The sequence below is a fragment of the Tinamus guttatus genome, unplaced genomic scaffold (genome assembly GCF_059628265.1).
Source record: "Tinamus guttatus ecotype Peru unplaced genomic scaffold, ASM5962826v1 Tinamus_guttatus_pri_ptg000702l, whole genome shotgun sequence".
Classification (NCBI taxonomy): Eukaryota; Metazoa; Chordata; class Aves; order Tinamiformes; family Tinamidae; genus Tinamus; species Tinamus guttatus.
In genome coordinates, this window is record NW_028289236.1 from 701,033 (window position 1) to 723,625 (window position 22,593).

At 45.2% G+C, this 22,593-nt stretch overlaps 1 protein-coding gene across 4 annotated transcripts in view; it reads right to left on the reverse strand.

Annotated features, from left to right (window-relative positions):
- The window catches only part of COL6A2 (collagen type VI alpha 2 chain), a 29,933-nt gene extending 7,565 nt beyond the window's left edge, over positions 1 to 22,368 (reverse strand). The window contains exons 1-28 of one of the 4 annotated variants that reach the window (XM_088536710.1): positions 22,136 to 22,367; positions 17,263 to 17,397; positions 15,797 to 16,395; positions 15,109 to 15,129; positions 14,271 to 14,336; positions 13,876 to 13,929; positions 13,719 to 13,763; positions 13,096 to 13,122; positions 12,474 to 12,500; positions 12,332 to 12,376; positions 10,953 to 11,006; positions 10,449 to 10,511; positions 10,113 to 10,175; positions 9,811 to 9,900; positions 8,647 to 8,709; positions 8,157 to 8,219; positions 7,791 to 7,853; positions 7,165 to 7,227; positions 6,949 to 6,999; positions 6,095 to 6,130; positions 5,043 to 5,105; positions 4,632 to 4,694; positions 4,486 to 4,521; positions 4,044 to 4,089; positions 3,042 to 3,194; positions 2,325 to 2,777; positions 1,949 to 1,987; positions 1,596 to 1,740 (exon numbers count right to left, since the gene is read on the reverse strand). In XM_088536710.1, the coding sequence (XP_088392836.1) occupies positions 1,721 to 1,740; positions 1,949 to 1,987; positions 2,325 to 2,777; positions 3,042 to 3,194; positions 4,044 to 4,089; positions 4,486 to 4,521; positions 4,632 to 4,694; positions 5,043 to 5,105; positions 6,095 to 6,130; positions 6,949 to 6,999; positions 7,165 to 7,227; positions 7,791 to 7,853; positions 8,157 to 8,219; positions 8,647 to 8,709; positions 9,811 to 9,900; positions 10,113 to 10,175; positions 10,449 to 10,511; positions 10,953 to 11,006; positions 12,332 to 12,376; positions 12,474 to 12,500; positions 13,096 to 13,122; positions 13,719 to 13,763; positions 13,876 to 13,929; positions 14,271 to 14,336; positions 15,109 to 15,129; positions 15,797 to 16,395; positions 17,263 to 17,368 (2,472 nt within the window). In that variant the 5' untranslated portion in view covers positions 17,369 to 17,397; positions 22,136 to 22,367 and the 3' untranslated portion in view covers positions 1,596 to 1,720. Of the gene's footprint in view, positions 1 to 1,595; positions 1,741 to 1,948; positions 1,988 to 2,324; positions 2,778 to 3,041; positions 3,195 to 4,043; positions 4,090 to 4,485; positions 4,522 to 4,631; positions 4,695 to 5,042; positions 5,106 to 6,094; positions 6,131 to 6,948; positions 7,000 to 7,164; positions 7,228 to 7,790; positions 7,854 to 8,156; positions 8,220 to 8,646; positions 8,710 to 9,810; positions 9,901 to 10,112; positions 10,176 to 10,448; positions 10,512 to 10,952; positions 11,007 to 12,331; positions 12,377 to 12,473; positions 12,501 to 13,095; positions 13,123 to 13,718; positions 13,764 to 13,875; positions 13,930 to 14,270; positions 14,351 to 15,108; positions 15,130 to 15,789; positions 16,396 to 17,262; positions 17,398 to 22,135 lie in introns of those variants that run through there. The other 3 variants (XM_010228488.2, XM_010228489.2, XM_088536709.1) reach the window with 3 other exon arrangements.
- Between the last annotated feature and the right edge of the window lie 225 nt (positions 22,369 to 22,593).

Sequence of the window (22,593 nt, forward strand, 5' to 3'; positions counted from 1 at the left end):
ATCTCTTTGGCCTATCTACCATTCGGACACATTCATTGCATATGCAGGTAAGCTCACTCACATACCCTGCAGAAGTCAACACTTCCATCCAAAGCATTTGGATATGACTTAACATTATCACTTGAAAATATTCTCAGAGAGCAAGAGAAAGCTGAACACTGATGCACAATTATTTGCCCATGGCTTTATAGCAGCTGAGACACTGTCAACTCCATCACATTCCTTATGTTTCTTCTCATCCAACACATTTCCTTATTGCTATGCAGACAGAGTCATTGCAAATTCTTCTACATGATGATAGAAATACATCACGAACAGTCTAGTACAGCAGGTGGAAGGTGCTTTGGGCAAAGGTCCCTTAATACCTGGACAACATTTAAAATTTAATCTATCAGGCATAGCGCGGGTTCTTGCGCACAAGGACAAATTGCCCATGTTGAGATGAGTGTATTGTTATTTTCCATAGGAGACCCATGACTAGCACATCATGCCATTCCTACTTCCATATCCTATAAGGTTGCAGATGTATAGGGCCTGCGCACCATTCTGGCCACCTACAGCATCCCCTGAAGGAATTACCCAAAAGGGAACCTCCTGAGAAGCCTTCTCCCATCACATCTGCCATTCCTCTTCAAGCGAGTTAGATACAAGTGAACTGTTCTCACCTTGTATCATGAACAGACATATCTAAGTGCACTAAAGTAAAAGCACAGCCAAGTTCATCTTTTTGGAGGATTATGACGGCCCAGACCAATGGGCCTCTACTCAGGTCAATCTCTCTCCTGCCGTATTCCAGAGAAGGGGAGAGTCTGCAAAGACCAAAATCCTTAAAAACACCTGAGCAGTCATCCATGTGACATGGAAGAGTTGCCTCCTCGTGCATGGATCCATAGGACACAGCTCCTCAGAATACATGACAGAGGAGTGGGCCTGGACAGTTCAGCACCACAGTTTGACTTTGTTTTCTCTACGTGTACAGATGCAAACACTCAAAACACTAGTGTAAAAGTCAGACTGTAGATAAGAATAATTACAGCTTTTCTGACCATTCTGGGACTACTTTTTCTTCAATTCAGTATGGAAATGAGTGGGACTTTTTTTAAAAAATGAACATTGAGACTTGAAGCTTAGAACTTTCAGAAAAACATAACCATGGAAAAAGTTGAGATAAAAAAAACATTACAAAACTGTTCCCTAGATGCTTTTCATGCATCAGCAAATATTGTGTGTACTGTATTTAAACAGATACAGAGACTTAATCAGTCTAAGATTCTTTGGAAATTCAGATTGCAGATCTGACCCTTAACAAGCAAAGTGTGATCAAGTAAAGCTACCTGCAGCAAGCAGCAGCTGTTTCTTTTGTGTCAGAGGATCCTTACAGCCTTTTTCCTTTGATCCAACACCATGAGTTAATTGTTAATTAAAATACAGCCAGTGTTAGAGAAGCCAAAGCTTTCAGTCCACTACAGTGTCATTTCCCAAATTGTCCTTACTTCCTCCTCTGCCCTCCTTATTCACATAGAGCATCCTGTCCCATGCTGCAGCTTTAACTTTGGATTTCAAAGGTCTTGACATGATAATGCAATGGAAACAACAAGCGAGAAGTTCATTATTGAGACTGGAAATCAAAACCTGGTGGCTTCCAGGAATTTGGAATCCTATGTAAAGTTCTGTTGCACTTGGACAGGGAGATGTAGCAGAGTTGAACAAGGCTTGTGCACTAACACAGTGCACTTGTACCTGCGAAGAGAGCTCAAAGAGGCCAGGAAAAGAGCAGAAGATGAAAACCTAGGGCCTCTCCCAATGCAAAGTAATACTATTTCCCAAATTCTCTGTCATACCAAGTCAATGTAGGGGATTAACATTCCTTCCCAGCCCTAGCCTTGTGCACACTCCACCTGGACCTAGCACTTTGTACAGATTGTATGAAGCTACTTGTAAAGATTACCTGTTTGGCAGGGCAGCTCAGGACAGACGACCTGTGGATCTGGAGGAAAAGAAACATGGAAAAGCTGAGCGATGTACTGCCATCCCTCTTTTCTGCTTGAAAAAATTAGAGTAGCAGGTCCAAGCCCCTCACATGGGTAAAGAGCCCCAAAAAGCTGCCCTTTATCTGAGGAAGGACTCTCTATCCAGGGCTATATAATCCTCTCAGGTGAGATTCAGCCCTCCCCATTGTAAGTGACTCAGCCTATGTACTACTGGTCGGCCTGCAAGACAGAGCAGCTTTGCAATTTCTTCAAAGCACCATATATGACTCCCACTCCAACCCCTCTAGCTAGGAAACTTCCGTTTCTGCAAGAAGTTCAGGGACAGATACAGACCTGGGCAGAGCACATCCTCCATCTTATCAATGAATTCCTCTGCCACCAGGTCTGAGAAGAGTCTCATCTTCTGGACTCGCTGGGGTTCATTGCAAGCAATGGAGACCAGGGTCTCACTCTGTTCTGGCTGATCAAACATGTCCCCAATGCCAATGGTGTTGACGACCACATCTCTACCACAAAGAGCCCCTAGGTTCTTGTCATCATCTCGGGGGTCATAGCGCCCATCTGTAATCACCACAGCAAATACTTGGGCTTTCTCTCGTCTGCTTTCTTTGATGAGCTTGTTGTAGGCAAACTGAAGAGCAGATGGTGTCCAGGTGCCCCCAGCAATCCACTCTAGACGTTTCACTGCTTCCTTGAAGCTGGACAGTGAATCTATGCGTTCATCATCAAGTTTGATGGCTTCAAAGGTCCCATCATGACTGTACTGCACCACCCCAACACGAGCACCTGAAATGACATGTCACATTACTTTGCATTGCATCTTTGGGGAAATGTTGAGAAAGTCAGCAAAATTTAATGTCTGAAGGGCTGCACAAACAGCCCATTAATCAGAAAAAAGGAAGGGAGGGAGGAAAGAGCAGAAGCTATTACAAAAATGCACAACAGATGGATTACACACCAGGGCAACTAAAGACTCTGTGGAAACTGGAGGGACACAAGACTTCTCTCATTCATGCTGCCCACCCCCTCACACACACACACACTACAGACCTGTTTCTGACTTGGGGTCCTTGGCAATAGAGCCCAGCCGGCTGACCACATTGACAACAAAATTTTTCTCCAGCGTGAAGTTGGTGTAGCCAATACTCTCCGAACTGTCTATGACAAACATAATGTCCAGGGCACCACAGCGCTTCTCACAGTCTGGGGAGAAACACAAATGGATTAAATCTCAAAGGTGGAGGACAGTGTGAGCAAGAGCCATCAGGACAGAAGAGACTATATACAGGAAGGAGGAGACATTTAACATCACTACAAGGATTTGAAGGGTCTGCTGCACTGCCTGCAGCTGGCAGTGTAGGGAGAATTTTATGTACATCCTTCTGTTGACATGTGTTAGGAGAAACCCTGTTAATCCCATAGTGAGCTTATACACTATCCTATCATCTGGGCCATTACAGATAATTGCTCCTACAATGGCAGAACTGAATTTGGGGACACAGAGCAGGCAGCGCCACTCTCAGTGGTGGGCTCAAGACTTGAGTGAGCAGGTGAGAATCTCCTGTGGTGTCTTTCTGTACTACCTCATCTATAGGGTACGGCATTACACAGATGCACCTCTGTGACAGTGGCTCAACATACAGAGGAGATGCCATTCTGACAGGCGGGCAAGGCAAATGGGATTTACTAGATCTGTCTCCCACTGAGACCCTCTGTATTTTGGTTGACAATCCTCTTGAGCTCACAGGGGCAGAGCTCAAGGATGACTCTATCTGCATTTGCTCTGCTGCCTGCTGATGCTGTCCTGGAAGGAGGCCAGCATCCCTGCCCTTCATCACCTCCATGGAGAGACTGCCCAAAGGATGGAGAAAGTCTTTCCTGGTCACCTACCCAGAAGCAGGTTCCTCTACAGGTAACCTTTGAAGTGACAAGGAGGCAGGATTGCCCTAAAGATGACAGACATCTGCCTGCCTGCCTCCCAAACCTGGCTGGTTGTTGTTCCCCGTCTAACAAAAGGGTTACAGTGCAGAACAGAAGCAATAGGCAACTCACCACAGCATCCACATGTTTCTCTTACATAGGTCATCACATCACAGTCCTGTCAGCAAAGCAGAGAGACAGGGTTCAAATGAGTGCTCTCCATGCCCTCCAAAGCAACTTTGGAACTCTGCCCTCACCCTCTGAAGTGAGAGACTCTCACTTCCTGCCCAGCAAATGCCACTCTTCTCAGTGGAAGACCATTTCAGCTCCCACTCAAAGTTACAGGTCCCTCATCCTGCCCTATCAAGATATCTTCTTGTCCTGTCCTACTCTACTGCAAGATGATGACACCCAGTGCTTTTCCAATACATATTTCTGCATGATTAGCAATAGTATCTAGCACTCTGTTTCACAGGCTATATGCTACCAAAATAAATAAAAACAAAACAAAACAAAACCCACAAGGCCCCAGGTGGAAAAACACTTGGGTGCTTTTAAGAACAGTCCTACTCACAGTTAGGCCAGGATCTCCTGGTGGGCCGGGAGTTCCCTGCAAGAAGAACAAAGTGCTTTCACACACAACTTTCCTGGGAGTCCCCACTGGGAACTACACATCAGAGAGGAAGTTGGAACATCTGGTCAGACATGATGGCACAATACCTCAACACCTGGTTCACCAGTTGGACCTCGGGGTCCAGGCTCGCCTGCTGGGCCGGGATCACCCTGAGAAAGAAGCAGAGAGTCAGGCATCTTCCTGACAAGGCTCATGATTCACGCTGACTGTTGTAGGGGCACCTCCTGCCAGCCCATCAGGCACAGCCCTCCTAAGCGGCATCACCAGCCATGACACCCTCTTCCTTCAGTCCTCATGTGTTGTTCTAGCATGACCTTGTAAAGAGGCAATTATTGGAGGACCACAGCCAGTGTGACCAGTGTCATCAAGTGAGGGAAAAAAAAAAAAAAAAAGCAGACTTTGATTCTCAGTTTCTTCAGGGGCTTTGACAAAGGTGTGAGAAGGGATTCATGCCTTCCCTGAGCTGAAGCTGTGAGTAATACTGAAAGTGTACTTACAGGTTCCCCCTTCTCTCCTTTTGTCCCTTGCGCTCCTTTTGGTCCAAGCTCACCTCTTCCTCCCTGTCCAAAGAAGGGAGAAACAGATTCAGCATAGCGAACATATGGATGCACTCAGGCAGATGAACTATTGCTAGTGAATCCATCAAAAACACACGTGTGTGGCCTCTCTGTTTCCAAACAGTACCCTATAAAACCAGCAGCTCCGCACAGAGCAAATAAATAGTGTTTACATAGGCCATTCTCTATCAGGCAGTGACTGAAGAATAAAGGAGCATTACAAAACACGTTTGAGATTGTTTCACAAGGAGAAATGCCTGGAAACTGTACCCAGGGTCAGGCAGGTCACCTTCAGGGCTAGCCTACGTTTTTCCCTAAGTGCAGTTAATATTGCAACCAGATTGGAAACCAAATAGCTCGAGAGAAAGCCTGGAGTTTGCTGTGGGCCAATAACACTTTGGGCATGCAGTGGTTACAGTCTACTTCAGAAAGGGTTTGTTCCACCAAGCAGAGGCATTAGCAGCTGTCCCTTGCATGGTGCTGCCACCCTTGAATGGAGTGACTGGACCTCAAAGGTAGCATGCAGAAAACCCCAAGAATATACTGAACACTCGAAAAGAGGTCTTACAACTTGGCACAACCAAAGCTCGGGCTGCCTGCGCCACTCCCAAGAAAGGGGTAGCAGATCATTGGAAGACAGAGAAATCTTCCTCCCGTCACCTTCTCACAGGTGCTAGACTGTTTCTTTTGTCTTTTTAAAGAACAGTTTGTCTAGAAAACAGTCTTTCTGTCTGAAAAGACTTCCCAGTGCCAGATTTGCTTTCTGGCTAATCTATGGCAAATTTAGCCCTAACCTGAAGGACTGAAGTCCCATACCAGCTTATGAAGTATGACATATGAAATGGTGGACAAAGAACGATTGTTTGCATGGAAGTAGAAAAGCTGCTGCAAGAACAGAGGTTCCTCAGCCATATATTCAAGTAAGTCAGGAAACAATTACCTTGCATTGCAATCAGGACAAAACCAGACTGACAAGATGCAAGTACACTTACCTTTGGTCCCGGTTGCCCTTTCTCACCCTTGTCACCCTGAGAAGAGAAGAGTGAGTCAGCATCTGACTAGTAACGGATTCCTATAGAGCACACCTACGTCTGAAGGTTATAACCAGGGTCTCAAAGATAAATGACCAATGAAAGTATGGGCTGACAGTTTGGGTGGTGGGTGTACACACACCTCCCTGCCACTTCAGGCAAGGCTGGGGTCCTCTGTGCCTCTGACATGGAGCTGAAGGAGCTAAGGCTGGTTCAATATCTGTGAAGCAAAAGGGGAATCTTCCTACTCACAGGGACAGGTTTTGAATCACAACAAGGATATCCAAAGGTTGATGCTTGAATCTCTAAGTCTACCAGCCAAATTTGGTGAGTCAAAGAATTATCATCTTGCTCTCCTCTACCACAGACAGACAAGTTAGACAGTCAGCCTAAATGACAGTGTGGCCTGCAGTGAACGCAGAATGATGTGAACTCCAGCTTCTTTTAAGGAAGGAGCTACATTTGCAGCAAGTCTCAGCCTTGCATTGCCCATTCAGTAAGCAGTGGGTATGGGGCAGGAAAGCTCATTTTCTCAATCTAACTTCAGAAGGCAGCAAACAGACCTGCTGTCCCAATATTTCTTAGAGAAATGGTAAAGCATCCTGGCAAGGAATCCTCCTTGGGCCCCTTCAGCCATGTGCGAAGGGAGCAGCTCCCTCCCTTCAACCCAGAAAGGGCAGAAAACAGCCTCGTACACAAAGACCACTTCCTCATCCTCATCACAGACTTCAGTTTCCTCATGGTTCTCATCATATTTCCCTACTTCCTTCATCTTCCCTGTGCACATACCTGCACTGCATGAACCATATACACACCTGCAATCCTCTGGGGCCAGGATAGCTAAAACCAGGTCTGCCTCTGTCACCCTTTAGTAGAGAAGAAATGTCCAGTCAGCAACAAAACTCAGCCTTTTCTGACCTAGCAATACCAGTGGCAGCCAAGGCCATTTTCTCCCCAGTTAAAAACAAACAAAAATAAACAAATAAACAAAGCATTTCTTAAATGCTCCGAGTTGCATTCAAAGTTGTTACCTTTGGTCCTGGTGGTCCTGCATCACCTCTTGGGCCCAAGTCACCGGGATCCCCACGTGAACCCTGCAGGGTAGTGTTGGGACGAACAGAGTATGTGAGAATATTTCCTGTAGCTCCCTAGCTGTAGGGGGGATTGTGCTGGGAAACTGGCTGTAGAGATAAGGCTGCAAGATCTTCTCTCCTGCCAGTATGGTTACTGCAACACTGACTAAGAGAGCTACCCGGATGTCCTGTCACAACTTAAAAATGGGGTGCTGGATTAAGCAAAAATCTAGGCTGAACACGTATTTGGAGCAGACCCATGTTCCCTATGTAAGTGCTCTGCTCGATGTTGCTCTGTCCCACGTTATTTTGGGAACACATGCGTGGTAGAAATGGTGGTGAACTAATGCTGCAGAGCACGTCTTAGCTCAGAAGCAAGAACTCCTGGGTCCTGCATCAAGGACTCTCTCCTTGACACTGATAAGGATTAGCAGGGGTCTCTGGGCTAGTTTTTGAACCTGTTTGCAAGAAGGTCTTGCAGTCTCTCCCCTCTGGGGGTGACAGTGTAGCCAGCTTATGCTGATAAGGAAACATAACACCAGAGAGAGAGGAGAGGGTCATAAAAATGTCCTAAGACAACTTACTATATTGCCTGGTTCTCCCACAGCACCTGAAGGGCCTCTAGGTCCTGGCAGTCCTTGATCTCCCTGGAAAGCAAAGTAAGAACTGAGAAGACACAGAAGCAGACAGATACACCCCTCCAAGTCATATGGACAATTCCAAACAAGCTCCTCTTCTGCTGTCAAGTCATCTAAGAGACTGCCCCATGGCAGAGAGTCCTCTCCAACCACAAACCCCAGCTTCACTCTCTGTGCAGTGAGCACTGCTCAGCTGTGTGACCGGCCCCCTCTGCACAAGCGCAGGTGGGGAGTGAGGACTGTCCAGCCAGAGGGAAGGGATGGCTGCATCACATACACATTTGGTGGAAGGAGCTGGTGGGCTGTCCTTACCCTTGCTCCTTTGCTTCCAACCTCTCCGGGCAGGCCACGAGGACCCTCTGGACCAGGATCTCCCTGTTATGAAGATAAAGATATTCCTTGTCAGGTAGGTTTCCCAAATCCAGTGGTGTGCCAGGAAGTCCTCTGGGGAGTGACGAGCAGTAATGCTGTTCTCAAATCTGATGCTTCTTAGCACCAGTTCAAGTGAGGAAGTCAGGGCAGAACACTCTCTGAACACAACTCCCAGCCTTTAGCATTACTGTCCTTCATCCTCACTCAGGTCTGGATCAAGTCAGGTAGAGTAGCATGTACTTGCTCTTTCAGAGCTTATTGTCTTGGCTCCTTGAGGTCAGGACAGACACAATGGGAGCAGAACATGCGTGCAGCACTGTGCTCTGCAATTTCCAGCCCTGACCTAGGGCTCTTGCATTGCTTGGCAGCAGTGCATCACTCAGGCCTACACACCTCAGTTTGCAATGATGTGTGTAGTTGCTTTACTCACCCTTTCTCCCTTGGTTCCAGGGCTCCCTTTACTGCCTTTTGTCCCTGGATCTCCACGTCGACCCTTGGCAGATACAGAAAGCAATCACATAAACTGGATGGAAACAGAGATGCTACCTGAAACACTGATGCTTGGCTACCTGTCTTTTCCCTCCTAGTTCAAGAAACACATCTCCTATCCCCACTTAGCATCCCAGCAGCAGAGGAACATGCATGCCCATGCTAGGTACTGCTTGGAGGCTCTTGGAAGTCAGAACCACATGATTCTCTTGAGATGGGTGTTGTTGCAGTGTCCATACTGACACTCATGGTTCATCCCCGCAGGATAAAATACTCTGCATTATTTTTAGCTCATCTGTCTTAGCTTTCCCCACTGTATCCCACATAAACACATCAACTGATCTGCACCAGCTAGGCTGTCCTCTTGATGCTGGTGGAGCTGTGCTGCTTTATTCTTCATGGGGATGTTATCCTTGGTCCACTGCTATGAGAAGCCAGTACTCTGGGGTACTTGCTAGAGGATAGCCAAAGAGTATTTGGGCATGCACAGAAGCGTTTGGGGGCACTATGGGATGCTCCTCTGAAATGATTGAAGTGAAACGGCTTATGGTGTCGCCTGTAAGACATCAGATTTAGAAATACACAGGTACAGCTCTTAAGATGAGGCAGACTGTTTCAGGTTTCTGAAAGCTCAGATGGTTCTTGTGCTCCATGTTTTTAATGCTTTCTTTGCAATTAAGGAGACTGGATAATATCTAGCTGGCAGAAACAAGTCTAAAGCAATTTTAAGAAAAGAGAGGAAAAATATGTGAACTATACAAGAAGCAGACAATTTAAGCTACTTGACAAATATGAAGCATTTGTTGTCTCATCTTTGGTGTGAACTCCCAAGAAAAACTCAGAGACAACTCTCCTGTGTCCTCACCCAACCCTGCCAAGGTTAAGATGAGCTCCAGGCAGGCGTTAGCACTCACACTGGGATTTATTAAGGACAGCAGACAGGGAGATAAGCAGAAGGCTAGCAGGGTTGTTTCTGGGCCTTGCTCAGACATCAAGGTAATAGGTTTCTGTTGCCTTTCCTGATGGCCTGCCCGATGTTTGTCTGTATACCTGGATCACACTTTTGCAGTGTGCACACTTCTGGGGGAGCTATTCAGAAACTTACAGGCTCTCCTTTAGGTCCAGGAGGTCCTGGTTCACCTCGTCCTCCCTTGCTTCCAGGAGGTCCTTGGGCTCCAGCATTTCCAGGAATACCCTTGGAAAAGAAATAAGAGTTGAGTGAAGACAGAGCAAAGTGCACATCTGTTTTCCTGTATCATACAACCATCTTTGAACAGATACATATCCAAACACAACCCTATTGTCTTTGTGTAACAGTTGCCCTGCAACCAGTGGTTCATTCTCTGCAACTGATAATGCTCTGGATTCTGGTAAGACAACCGAGACATAAACATTGCATGAACCTACCGGGCTCCCCTTTTCCCCTGGAGGTCCTGGAGGTCCACTGCGACCAGGCCGGCCAGGATCTCCCTGAAACAGCCAGAGAGCAAAGGTCATTACTGACACTGGGATTTTGCTGTACACCGCTGACATGTACCGTGTGGAACCAAAAGGGGACGGTCAGCAAAACTCTTCCCTTGGTTCCCACTTCCGGTGATGGGATCCATGCACCAGAGGTAGGACAGAGCTTACCAGCCCCATGAGTACCAATGGAGTTAAGAATAAATACAGCAAATAGTGTTCAGTTGTCCCCTCTGGTGGTCTCTCTCCATATTCTCAGGCCACTGTTCAGCATATATGTACCTTTGCACCTTCATCTCCTCTTTGTCCCTGGTCTCCTGCATCTCCTGGGTAGCCATCAGGGCCCTAGGGAGGGAAAGAATAAAGAAGCATGTATTTTTCAGTACCAGCAACATACAACTTTCTTGCAGAATAAAATAACACCTTTAGAAGTCACTCTAGTGACTCAAACTCAATTTCTCCTTGCTGCTACTCTTAAGGAAAGGAGCATTCCATACATAGAATAGAACAACACTGGGGGAATCCCAGTTTTCCTGTCTATGGAAAGGCTGTGCTCCCTGCTGCAAGCCTGAGGCTCAAATATGCAATATATAGAAAATGGGCTAGCAACCTCTCATCAGTCATTCAAGCTTAGAACTCAAACATGCAACACAAAGAAAATGGGCTAGTAACCTCTTATCAGTCATTTCTCACCACATGCGGTGGTAAGGTAAAGCACCATTCACCAGGTAAAGTTAATGGGACTGCTCATCTGATCTGCTGGATGAAAGAGTAATGCATTTGTACCTTGTCACCAGGGTCTCCCTTACAGCCTGGTGGTCCAATTCTCCCCAGCCTGCCCTGGAGAGAGAACATTCAGAAAAAAAAAAAAAAACACACAAAAAAATCTTTAACATTATCAGCTGAACATACCTGTAATCAATAGAATCAAAAGAATAAAAAGCAAATATATTCCTTGAGACAAGCGAGGCTGTCTGTGGTATGGGGATACAAATGCTAAATCCTGAATGGTTGGAGGGCTATTGCTGCAAATTCAAGCATACTCCCTGCCCTGCATACATGCCCTGGGTCAAAACTCAAGGCTTGTGAAAATCTCTCTCGAAACTGGATTTCAGGATCATTCATGCCCAAGGTTGTGCTGGTCCTCTGTTGTGTGTCTTGCAACAGATTAGTTCAGACATGAAGTATCAGGTTATATCTACGAGTAATCTTAGGTAATGACAGCCTAGCTCTGTGCTCCAGAACTTCTTTGTGTAGCTAGTCCCAGCTGGAAAGGCGCCGGAAAGGCAACATCAAACACTTAGGTCATCCATGTGCTAGCATTTACTGCCTTTTGCATCAGGGACATTACTGGTCATTTTCAGCTTTTCACTAACACTTGGAGCTTAATTTCATGACACAATTAAGTCAATCAAAAAGTTTATTGACGCTGAAAGACAAAGCTCAGCTTCCCTCCTTGCCAGGTTGACTTAATGGTCTGAGGAAACCATAGCCTTGTGTCAAATTTCTAAAGGACTTCTGAGCTTTAGGGCTTCAGCAGGCAGTTTGTACACAGAAGGAAGAACTGGCATTAACTCATAGTTCTCCTTATTTGGGAAAAAATAATGTGCAGAGCAAAACCTATGTATACTGGCCAGCAAACAAGGCCAGCTGAAACCTCAATTACCTTAGAAGCAGTGGGGGATTTTGGGGACTTTGTTATAGGGTTATAGAGTTACAGGGGAACTTGGCCTTACAACCTTAACAGTAAGAACAAGCTGCACTGAAGAGATGAAACCTTAGACTTCACAAGAAATTGCCCGTGAAAATCAAACGCCTGTGAAGACAACATATGCATCCTGCAGTGGGTGTATGTAGGTCACTAACGCTAAAGATGAGCTCTCTACACCCAAATTCTGATGCAGGAGCACAGACCTGGCTATATATTCTTGTAGAGCGGTTGCTGATAAAGGCACAGCACTTCTGTGACTCAAAAGAATACATCTCTAACTCAATTATTTATACAGGACATTGCAGAATAATGTGCAAACAAGCTCTTAGAAACTTCAGTAAGAACAGGGTGGAAGTGGGTGGAACTGGAGAAACAAAATTATCTGTGAGGAAGATGGGATGTAAAGAAATGAAACAATGGATGTGAAATTACAGTGTGTTCCCAGTGCTGTTACCTTCTGTCCATCAGTGCCATTCCGGCCTGCCAAGCCAGCAGCACCCTAGAATCAAGGGGAAAAAAAAAATCCATTATTTGTTAGAGACATTCAAAGGTTTAAAGCTGGAACAACATGCAAGGTAGGAAAGGTCCTTTCTTACCCTTCGTCCATCAGATCCAATCTCGCCCTGGAAAAAAAAAAGACAGGAGTCAGCCCATCTCCATCACGCTCATCACACCATAAGTCCATGTCCCAAGGCAGAACAGCTAGGCTCACACAATTTCCTTCTGGTTCCTCAATTTGTGCGTAAGGGGACTGTGGCTACTCAAATGCAATTTTGTGCAAACGTCTCTGCAGTCTGTCACTCCCTACTTCCTCTAGCTGGGATCTATTTCTCCAGAAAGTTCCTTGCCTCAGTCTCCACTGACCAGATCATCAGCTGGTGCAAAGTGCTGCATTTCTCCTAATGTCACAAGGAGAGAGATCTACACCAGCACTGGATCAGCTTTTGCTTTAGTTTGTTATAAAGACACCACCTACATTTTTGAACATCAAATGTTGAAATTTAATAGACTACCCCACTTTCCAAGTGGCTAAGCAAGAACATCCAGGACACAGCCCTTGAGAAACCCTAGAAAAATCTCTCCTCATTTCCTCAAGTACTTAATAGGATTATTATTCCCACAACCATGGCTACGCTCTGATTCAAACATCCCTTCATTACAACAAACAGATGCTCTCTGGACCTGTGATCAATCACACTACAAGAGTTTTTTTCTCACCTTTTCTCCTTTCAGTCCTGGAACACCCTAGAAAAAGACAAAAGACAAAAAAAAAACCACAAAAAAACAAAAAACTTTATTAGTACTTGGGGACTCTAGGCAGGGAATGAAGCAGAGATAGAAGACACACGGGGGAACTCAGAGGTGAGACGAAGATGGCCAGGTTGAGAAGCAGATTCTTCTGCACCACTGAGGACAGGCACACGCCTACCTATAAGCAGCAGTTGAATCCCAATGTTGCCCATACTTTCCAGAAGCAATATCAGCATCAATTCTTAAGATTGCATCAAGCGCATGAATCAAAGCAGCTGGAGTTACAGAACCCCTTCAGTGCTAGTCAGAGGATATTGGAGGAGAAAGATATGGCAGGGACCTCACTTTGAAGATGGTGGCATTCAAGTACAAAGTTGAGGAATTGAGTGATATCTGACCTCTACTTCCAGTAGGGCAGGGTAACGCAGGGTAGGGACAAGAAGGTAAGCAATATTGAATAGTGGAAAGTTATCCCAAATCTCCCCCAGCTTTGAAAAAAGTCAAACCAACCAAACAATCCCAAACAAACACCCTACAAGAATAAAACAATGAATGCAAAACTGCTCAGTCACTGGCTAGATGATTCTTACCTTGGGACCAGGGTATCCAATTGGCCCTTCAATACCTGGGTCACCCTTAAAGAAAGGAAAAACTGAGAATTAGTTAGGGTGCAATACAGATGCAGCTCCACTTAGTGCTGAAAGAACACTGCTAACTGCAGCAGAGGGAAAAGTTTCCATAACTCACCTGTCGCCCCTTCAGTCCAGGGGAGCCTGGTTCACCCATGTTGCCCTTCGCACCCTAAGCACAAAACAAACCATAAGTCAGGGCTTGGTGTTGACTGTAAATAAAAGACTCTTTCTGGTATCATCAGGCTGCCTTTGGATGCTCCTAGAGGGTCTCCACTAGCATGCTTATGGAAATGGACCTGGTTTTTCCAGGTAAGGTGGGAAAAATGCTGTATGGGCAGGGAAACTCGCAGTCTGGCTCAACAGAGGCTGAAGCATGCTGTGGCTTTTGGTAGAATTGGACACTCCGCACAAGTGAGTATCCTGCTTTTGAGAAAATTTCTGCCTTGCTCCTGCTGTCCTAACAGATTTTCATGCATCAAAGGTGCTCTAACATGCCAAAGGACGACTTACCTTCTGCCCTCGATACCCCTTGGGACCAGGTGGACCTGCAATCTCCAGGCAGCTCATCTTGTAGCACTGAAAAATACAAAGTTAAACGGGAGGTTTGCAGCAGCAGCATGCCTTTCACGTCATGTTCTGAGCCAGCATGCATCCAAGGCATGGTGGTGTGCAGCAGGACTCTCTGCTGCCCACACCTCTCTTCCATTGCTTGCAGTGGTTAAAAACTGCCCATGATAAACCAGTAATAAATACTGATCCAGTGGGATTGCATTTCAGACAGCAACAAACATGCTGAAAAATCCTACCCATAAATTAAAAGCAGAAAGTTACTACAAGCACATTCATCTTGGTTTGGCTCTGGGCCCAAACTCAAAGAACAGGACTGCTAAATGTCTTGTAAAAGGCATTCTGGGCTTGATGTTCTAAGGCTCTTAATGCAATTCACAAGCATTTTGGGGCCTCATTCTTCATGCATCTCTCTTGGTGGGCTAAGGTCCATTCACATGAAATCAGCTTTCATTAGTCTCAGTTTGCAGACCACCTACAAAACCGGTCTCCAAACCCAAGATGATGAGATGAGGCACCCCTGAGAGATAAAGTGAATAGACCCGAGTTCAATGATATGAGGGAAATCACAGGGATGGAGAGGCAGAAAGGGAGGTTAACTGTGAGGTAAACAACAGGTCTCCAGACCCTGCACAGTCTTCCACAGGTAGACAGACCTCCTGTCTTATGCAGCTCAGAGTAAAATCAGCTCCCCTCTTTTGAGGTATTAGATGGTCTTCTCTAAGCAAGGAAGCTTTAAGCTGTGTTTCCTGGAAATGGCATGAAGATGCTGCTCACTCACCTCTCCGTAGGCTTCATGTTTCTGCAAAGGAGAAAACAGGACAAACATAATCAGTAAGACAGTCAGCTCCGAGAGAAAAACAGCAGAGACACGTGTCTCCTCTTGGAGATGTATATTACTATCAGGGAGAAGGATGGTAAAGGTCCCATAACTTTAGATATACCTGATAAGCAATGCTTTACAGATGGAGCTTTAAACCCCATTCTGATATCTGACAGAGAAATCAGGGACCCTCACTGATCTCATTTCTGCATGCTTTTCCCCATGGTCCTAGGCCTCTGGGAGGCAGCAAGGAGCTGACTTCATGGAGCAGACATTATTTGGACGGCAGCCTATCTAGAAACACTGGGGAACAGAGGTGCCAAACAAGGAGTTCTGCTTTAGCAACTAATCAGAGAAACTTGATGTACTCAAAACTCCCTTTGACCAAAAACTACTGGAAAGACTGGAAGGACATAAAAAAGGATGAGAAACAATAAGACTTTCCCCTGTTACAGGTGCTCAACAGAGCTCTGTTGATCGCTGCAGGACTCTCAAAGCATCCCACCTCTCAGCCACACACCTTCACTATTGACCCAGCCTTGTTTACTGCTGACACTGTTTAGTGGGCCCTTTTATATACTTGCTATCATTATACACTCTGTCTCCAGTTGAAGTAAGAGCATCAGCGTGGATCAACAGCACGTACCATGACTTGGATTATCCTGTCTGTAGTGTTCACATCGATGTCCAGGGTGTCTTTCTGTGTGATGGCATAGTTGTTGCGATAGAGCTCATGCGGCAGGTTCGCAATCTCCCGCAGCCCCTGCTCGTACACGTTGTCGCTGGGGGCCACTGCAAAGAGCTTGATCCCCATGTCCCGGGCCCTCTCGGCCTGCATCTTCATTCCCCCGCAGGGACTGCCAGTTACATGGCCATCTGTGATGACCACTGCAAAGTTCACACCAGGGGCCATCTGGCTCTGGATCTGCTCTGTCATGTTGGAGATAGCGCAGTCTGTGAAGGTGCCCCGGCCAAGGTAATTAATAGCGTACAGCTTGGTGAGGTATGTGTCTTTGCTGCTCGTCAAAGGGCTGTAAATTTCCACCACATCTGAGTAATGAAGGCCTCCAAACCTCCAAGTGATGGAGACTTGGTTCTGGTAGACCTCATTCTCCAGTTTATTGATAAACACAGGGATGAACCGCTTTATTTGATCCACAAGGCTCTGGATAGGCACAGTCTGCAGAGCAACACTCTCTGAAGTGTCAATGATGAAGTACACATTGATGGGGCAGTCTCTCTTTTCTGCAGGGAGACAACGACGTGTTACAGCACTTTACATAACATTGCGTCCCCTTCTCTAATCCCCAGAAACATGGATTGCAGACTTCAAGGTATGCAGAATTTAAAAAAGAGCAAACGACAGCACAAGGCATGAGATTCAGATTCCTTTAAGGGTGCTGCAAATCCTACTAATCATAAATTATTTCCTTCTGGAAATAATTGGAAGAAACACTGCTAGTTGCTCTCTCTGAGCTATGGACAGTTTCAAAAAGAGCATACCCAATTCCAGTACTGGCAAAAACAAACAAACAAAAAGACCCCAAACAAAAATACCCACGACCCTAGCTCTAGCAGTAATATCTATATTCATGTCAGAAGATTTTTTTTTTTTAAACTATCAAGGACTGCAAAATTGTAAGATCTGCCCTCTGTTGAATCCATCTTGAAAACATTACTGTTTTCAGCTAGCCAGGCCAGACATATAAAGAAACTTCACACACTGCAACCAAAAAGTGCTGAAATAATCAAATTCAAAATCGATTATTTTTAATATCAGATGCAGAATTCAATTCTGGAGACTGATTTATACTTAGTACTGCAACAGCTCGGAGAATCCACCACTGGCAGTTCTGAACTCTTCACTTCTTAACTCTCTGCACTCTGATACAAACTCAGAAATGAAGAATTTGGTCCAAAGATGGTGTTTCCTACATAATGACAGATCACTGGGCCAGGGTGCTGCCCAGGAGTGCAAAGAAACAGGTTAAGTGAAACAAGACAAATTTAGTTCCTTGCAAACAGTCTCTTGAACTGAGGATAGTAACAGCTTTCCATAAAATTGCTACCTACAAAGAACAGAGAGAGACACCCAAATTATCTGGTTGATACCTGCACAGGAGCTAGTACTGATGTCTCCAGAATCCACATCAAGCTGAGCATGGAGAGGAACTAGCACCATACAAAGAAGAGTCGAAAAAAAGGCTTGCTGGAACATCTCAGCAGTTCCTCTGGATATTTAAATACCTATAGGAAAATACAAGTAACCTGTTAAGCACAATATACCACCTCCCAGCTCTGCTGGGTATGCACAGAGCCAGCCAATGCTCCTTATAAACCCTACGTAGCAACTCTGCTATTTACATATGACTTCTCTCTTACCATGATGCAAAAAAGGGGATGAGTCTCTGGGTTTCCAATGTAGATTTTTATACTGATCTGAAAGCTAAGTAACTGCAAAATAGTTATTTTGCTGGAGTCTGGTAAAAATGATTTAGAAGTACTTGAGCTCCTCCGTTACTCTGAGGGGAGAGATCAAGTGATGGAGCTGCAGGCAGCACCTCAGGAGCTTCCCATTCCACAGTTACTGCCCAGATACAGTCCAGCTTCCCCATAACCACATCAGTTCCAGTGACATCACCCTGGACCCATGTGGAAGTAACCACCTGCATTCATTGTGCTCCCACTGGGCAGGTGGAGTGAGTGCAGGACCCTTCAGCCTGCACCTTGCCATGGTGATCCTGCACATGCCCCTTGCTTAACAGTGCTGCTGTGTAGCATGCACAACCCATGGAATGAAGGCAGGATAAACAAGCATTTCAGGAAGAGCATGGCTTTAATATTCAACACATCACTAGGTCTCTAAAGTCCAGCTGCACATGTGTAGAGTTTGGTGTAGGTTCTGCAGAGGGTTACGATAACTTCAGATGCAGGAAAAGCAGAGAACTACTCTGAAAAGGCCCTGGAGATGCAGGCAAGCGTTCACAAGGAACCAGGAGATGAAAAGATATTCCAAGACAAAATACATGCAACAGTTATTATCCGCAAGGAATACAGAGGAAGACATTATCTTGTCTTTGCGACTGGAGGACACCCGTGCTAGCATGGCAGCTTCAGTGTACACAGACCACATACTGGCAAAGCTACTTTTCTGCTTGGTGGCCAATTCAAAGCAAGTCAGGCCCATTCCTCTCATATACCTCCAGATTAGCACCCAAATGCCCCTGTTGAAAACCTCAGCCCTTGGTCCTTTCCTTCCTTCTCCACCGATGAGCTCAGAAAAGCTACAAAGCTATTCATCAAAAAACAAAGCAAACAAACAAATGTGGCTGCATAAAGTCTCTGGTTAGGTCACTGTGGCTTAATTTTTATTGTGTTAAAAGAGAATAGATGTTATACGTGTAAAACACTTGTTCTAATGTTAAAGAGGCATTTTGGCTAAGATCAAGGCTTCCTCACTCTGCCCTTTATACAGGCTTTTCACACCTTACCTGTCCTCCACAAAGCTGAGCTGCAGGAGATACTGATTTCTTTAAAGAAAAACCAGCTTTGTGCCTTTAGACTGAATCATTTTAAAGCCAGTCCTCCGTGATTACGCAGGAAGCTGGACACACTGTATTTTGGAGAGGCTGGGAATACTGGAGGTTTGGCCAAATATCTGACTCAGAGATCACAGTGTCCCGAGTTTAACCACCTCCCTTCCTCCTGCCACATGTGTGGGTGAGGAAGGCACAGTGAAGAGGAGCTTCTCTCCAGGCAGTCACACAGATGACAGAGGGGGCAGTTAAAACTACACAGACAACAAGGGGCAGCTCTGTCCCAAGACTGCCCTTGCCCACAGCTAAGCACTATGGCCTTTGCCACTACACAGACAAAAAAGCCATGCAGAAAAAATACTTCTCAAAACACAACTACTTCATTGGGCATAACGTCACTTCTCTGCTATGCTATTACACACGATCTTCTTTTTCCACTTTAGTATATAGGCTCCTTTAATAAATTATTATTATTATTACTTTTTACAGTTTTGCTGCCCATGCCACCTAGTGGCACAAGCTCTCCATCCACCTCCCACGTCAACGCCCCTATCCTGATCCTTTAGACAGGACCTCTCTCTCCATCTCATCCTTGCCTTCATGCCACAAGCAGTCACTTCCAGCACAGCCACATCCATTCCTTTTCCAACCTCAGCTTTCCAGGTAGTGCCGGGGACTTTCCATAGCTGGAGGACTGGGCTGTGAGCACTTAGGGCTGTAAAGTATACACCGGTTCCTACCCCACGCATTATATTAATTGTTCCCATATCTCAGCACATGGAGCTACATTAGCCTTCTTCTATGCTAAAATCCTGTTTGGTGACTTCATTAAGGGTGAATGAATGGAGAGGGTGAAGTTTGCCGTAGATGCTGGATTCTGCTTAGGGAATCTCCTAGACTGGACTGGACAACGGTTTCTACTCCATCATCCTTCCCAGTGTTGTTATTAGGAGACTTATGATAGAATCACAACAACTGTTTTCCTTAGTGCCCCACCCCCCCGCTGTGAAGCTTCTCAATGGAAATCTCGGATTTCACTGACAAAAGGGTATATTTCAGATTACTACATTTTATGCGTATAGAAGAAAATTTTTGAGCAGTCACAGGACAGAAAAACAAACAAGCAAAACAAACAAACAACAATCAAACTGAATATTATGATTTTGGGAGCCGACTCCCAAAAGATATTTGAATATCTAGTTTTGCCCATGCTATTCTGCCTTACCCTCTCTCCCATCCTTTGGCAAGGGCCGAGGTATTTTAGGAATAAAGCCTCACAAGGATTTCTCTCAAAATATCTTTCTCTCAGTATTTGTACTCTTAATTGATACATCTATTTCCTCACAAGAAAAATACATAAAATGCAAGGAAAAACCCAGGGAAACTTCAGAAATGATTTTAGGTCCATTAAACCAATTAGGAGAGCGGTAGGCTGTGTTAAGGACTATACTTCCACCTGAGGTCCCAAATGCTCAGTAGAAAAATGTATAGTCTTGACCCAGTCAGTAGTGCCTGATGCTCCCACGCTCAAGACCCCAGGCGACTCGGTCCCTACCCATACGATTGCAAATCTGTATGAAATTACCTGCATAGGACCACAGCCTTGCAGGAGGCCTTAAGTTCTCTGCTCATGGATACTTCTTTCCACCATGAACAACTGAATTAAGGATAATATTAATGCAAATAAATGAGTTGCAATGACTCTTGAGAACGTACAAATTCCTTTTGGTTTGTTGCACGCTTACAACTAACTGCACAATCTCGATGGGCGTGGGAGAGAAAGAGTCTCTAATTTCATAAAGCAGAGGGGGAAATTCCTGCAAATACAACTGACCTTTTAAAGACAAGTGGTGCTACAGAAAGCAGAGGCAGTTTATAAGATTTTAACGTACTAGAAAGTTCATCTAAAATGTCTGGCGAGGATAGCGCACAGTCTGTCTTACTGCACACATTCATATGGCTGAAGTTCCTCCTGGTTCACCTTACCTTTCTCCTTCAATATTATAACACTCACTGTAGCTTTACAAAAATTCAGGTGTTCCTCATTCTAAGCTAACTAAGCTCCTTGCAAAGAGTTAAGTTCACCAAAATCATGTCACTATCAAGAAAGAAAAATTACACTAGCTATACAGACTAAATTTTAAAACTGCACTGCTGGTCTATCATCCAATTCGAATCCCAACTTTTTTTTTTTCTGTGATCATGACCAAGGGGTACTGCTGTGCTACTATCCAGATGTGCAGACAGCATTTTGCTCCATGAAATCTTTTTCACGTTAAAAAAAAAAAAAAAAAAAAAAAAAAAAAAAAAAAGGGAAAAATTTGTGGAAAAAAAGTTTATAGAAATGCCGATCCTCTTCCTCATTCATATGTTGCACTTGAAAATTGCACATGGAAGGAATTAAGGTGTTTGTCACATTCTCTACCCAAACTCATTCTGACATTTACTCCTGGGTACACCATCCAGCGCGATGATTTCCTGCCCAGTGCAGCTATCCTGCTGCAATGCTTACGGGACTTGAACCACTCCAAGGCACGGGGAAAGGAGGCCAAAACTGCAGAAAGGGTGGCTGCAGCTGGGAGAAGCAGCCTCCTCCCGGAGACTGTCCCACCCTCTGCAAGACCAGTCTCCTTCCACGGGACAGCACATGCCAGTGCTGGGGAATACTGCAAACGCTTTTGTACAGTCATAGCTGCCAGCAAACTGCTAGAGCTTCAGTAGCTGCAAACCAGGATCAAATACACATTTTACAATTCACAGCACTGAGGCAGGAGTTCAGAAACCAGAAAGAGCTACATAATTAGCTAATCCCCAAAATAAGCACAACAAACTGCACCAGGATTTGCGAAGAGGCTGTTGCAGTTGGAAAAAAGAGAAGAGTCTGTGCAAATGAAGTTAAGTGCATGTAGGAAATACAAATTCTATGTCAGTCTATTCTAAAATACATACCTTTATTGCTGATCATTTTTAAAAGCCACAGAAGAGTCCTATGGCAGATCAGTCGCCATGCTTCACGGCAGCAGGAGGACACCACGCTATTAGTGCTACAGACAATGACTTAATTGCGCCATAACTAATGAATGCAGTTAAGTTACACTAGGAGAGAATTTGTTTCAACAGGTCTTGAGAGAAGGAGTTTCTAGACTCTGGGCCCTGGTGCATAGTAATCTGAGGCTCAAAATACCCGCACCTTGAAAAAAATCTTGCACTTGGAAAAATGCTTGAACTCTCCAAAACGTGAAAAGAACAGAAAAACATCTTCCTTTTCCATAGCACGTACCGTCTAAATGCAACATGATTGAAATTAGCAGCTTGTTTGAAAATATTTCAGCAGAGGCAAACACTGGCATAAGCCAAGACCTGGGATTTTAAAATCTCGTTCTTTTGTTCCCATCTAAGGAGCCCTCAACAGCTGTATGAACGCTATGAAAAAAGAAAATTCCTCCTACCTGGAAAACAACTTCATCAAAATTTCTTCCGAAAAGCCTCAGGATGTGTCAGGATGATGATTTTGAGGAATTGCTTGTATCAAGAAGGCTTCTGCATCTTCTGCTGGAATGGCTGGATTCCCTTTTTGGGGGCGTTTGGGGTTTGTATTTTTAGGGAAGTGAAGAGGATCAGTTGGGAGCCGCAGAGACTTCTCCAGCTAAGTTCCTCTATTCCCTTGCAGACAGGAAACTGCCTTCTATATTTCTCCTCCTTCAAAACCGTGTCAGGCAGCGCCTAGTTTGCAATAGCTTCAAGCATCCACAGAGAGTCACTGTGGGTCCACCAACACCTCAGGACGGACCCCCTCCAGCTTAGCCCCCTTCAAGGGTGCACACTGGGGTGGAGCAAAGTTGTCATGTTTGGAGCAGAAGGGATTTTTTTTTTTTCCTCAAAAAAACAAGCTGGAAGAAGTCATACT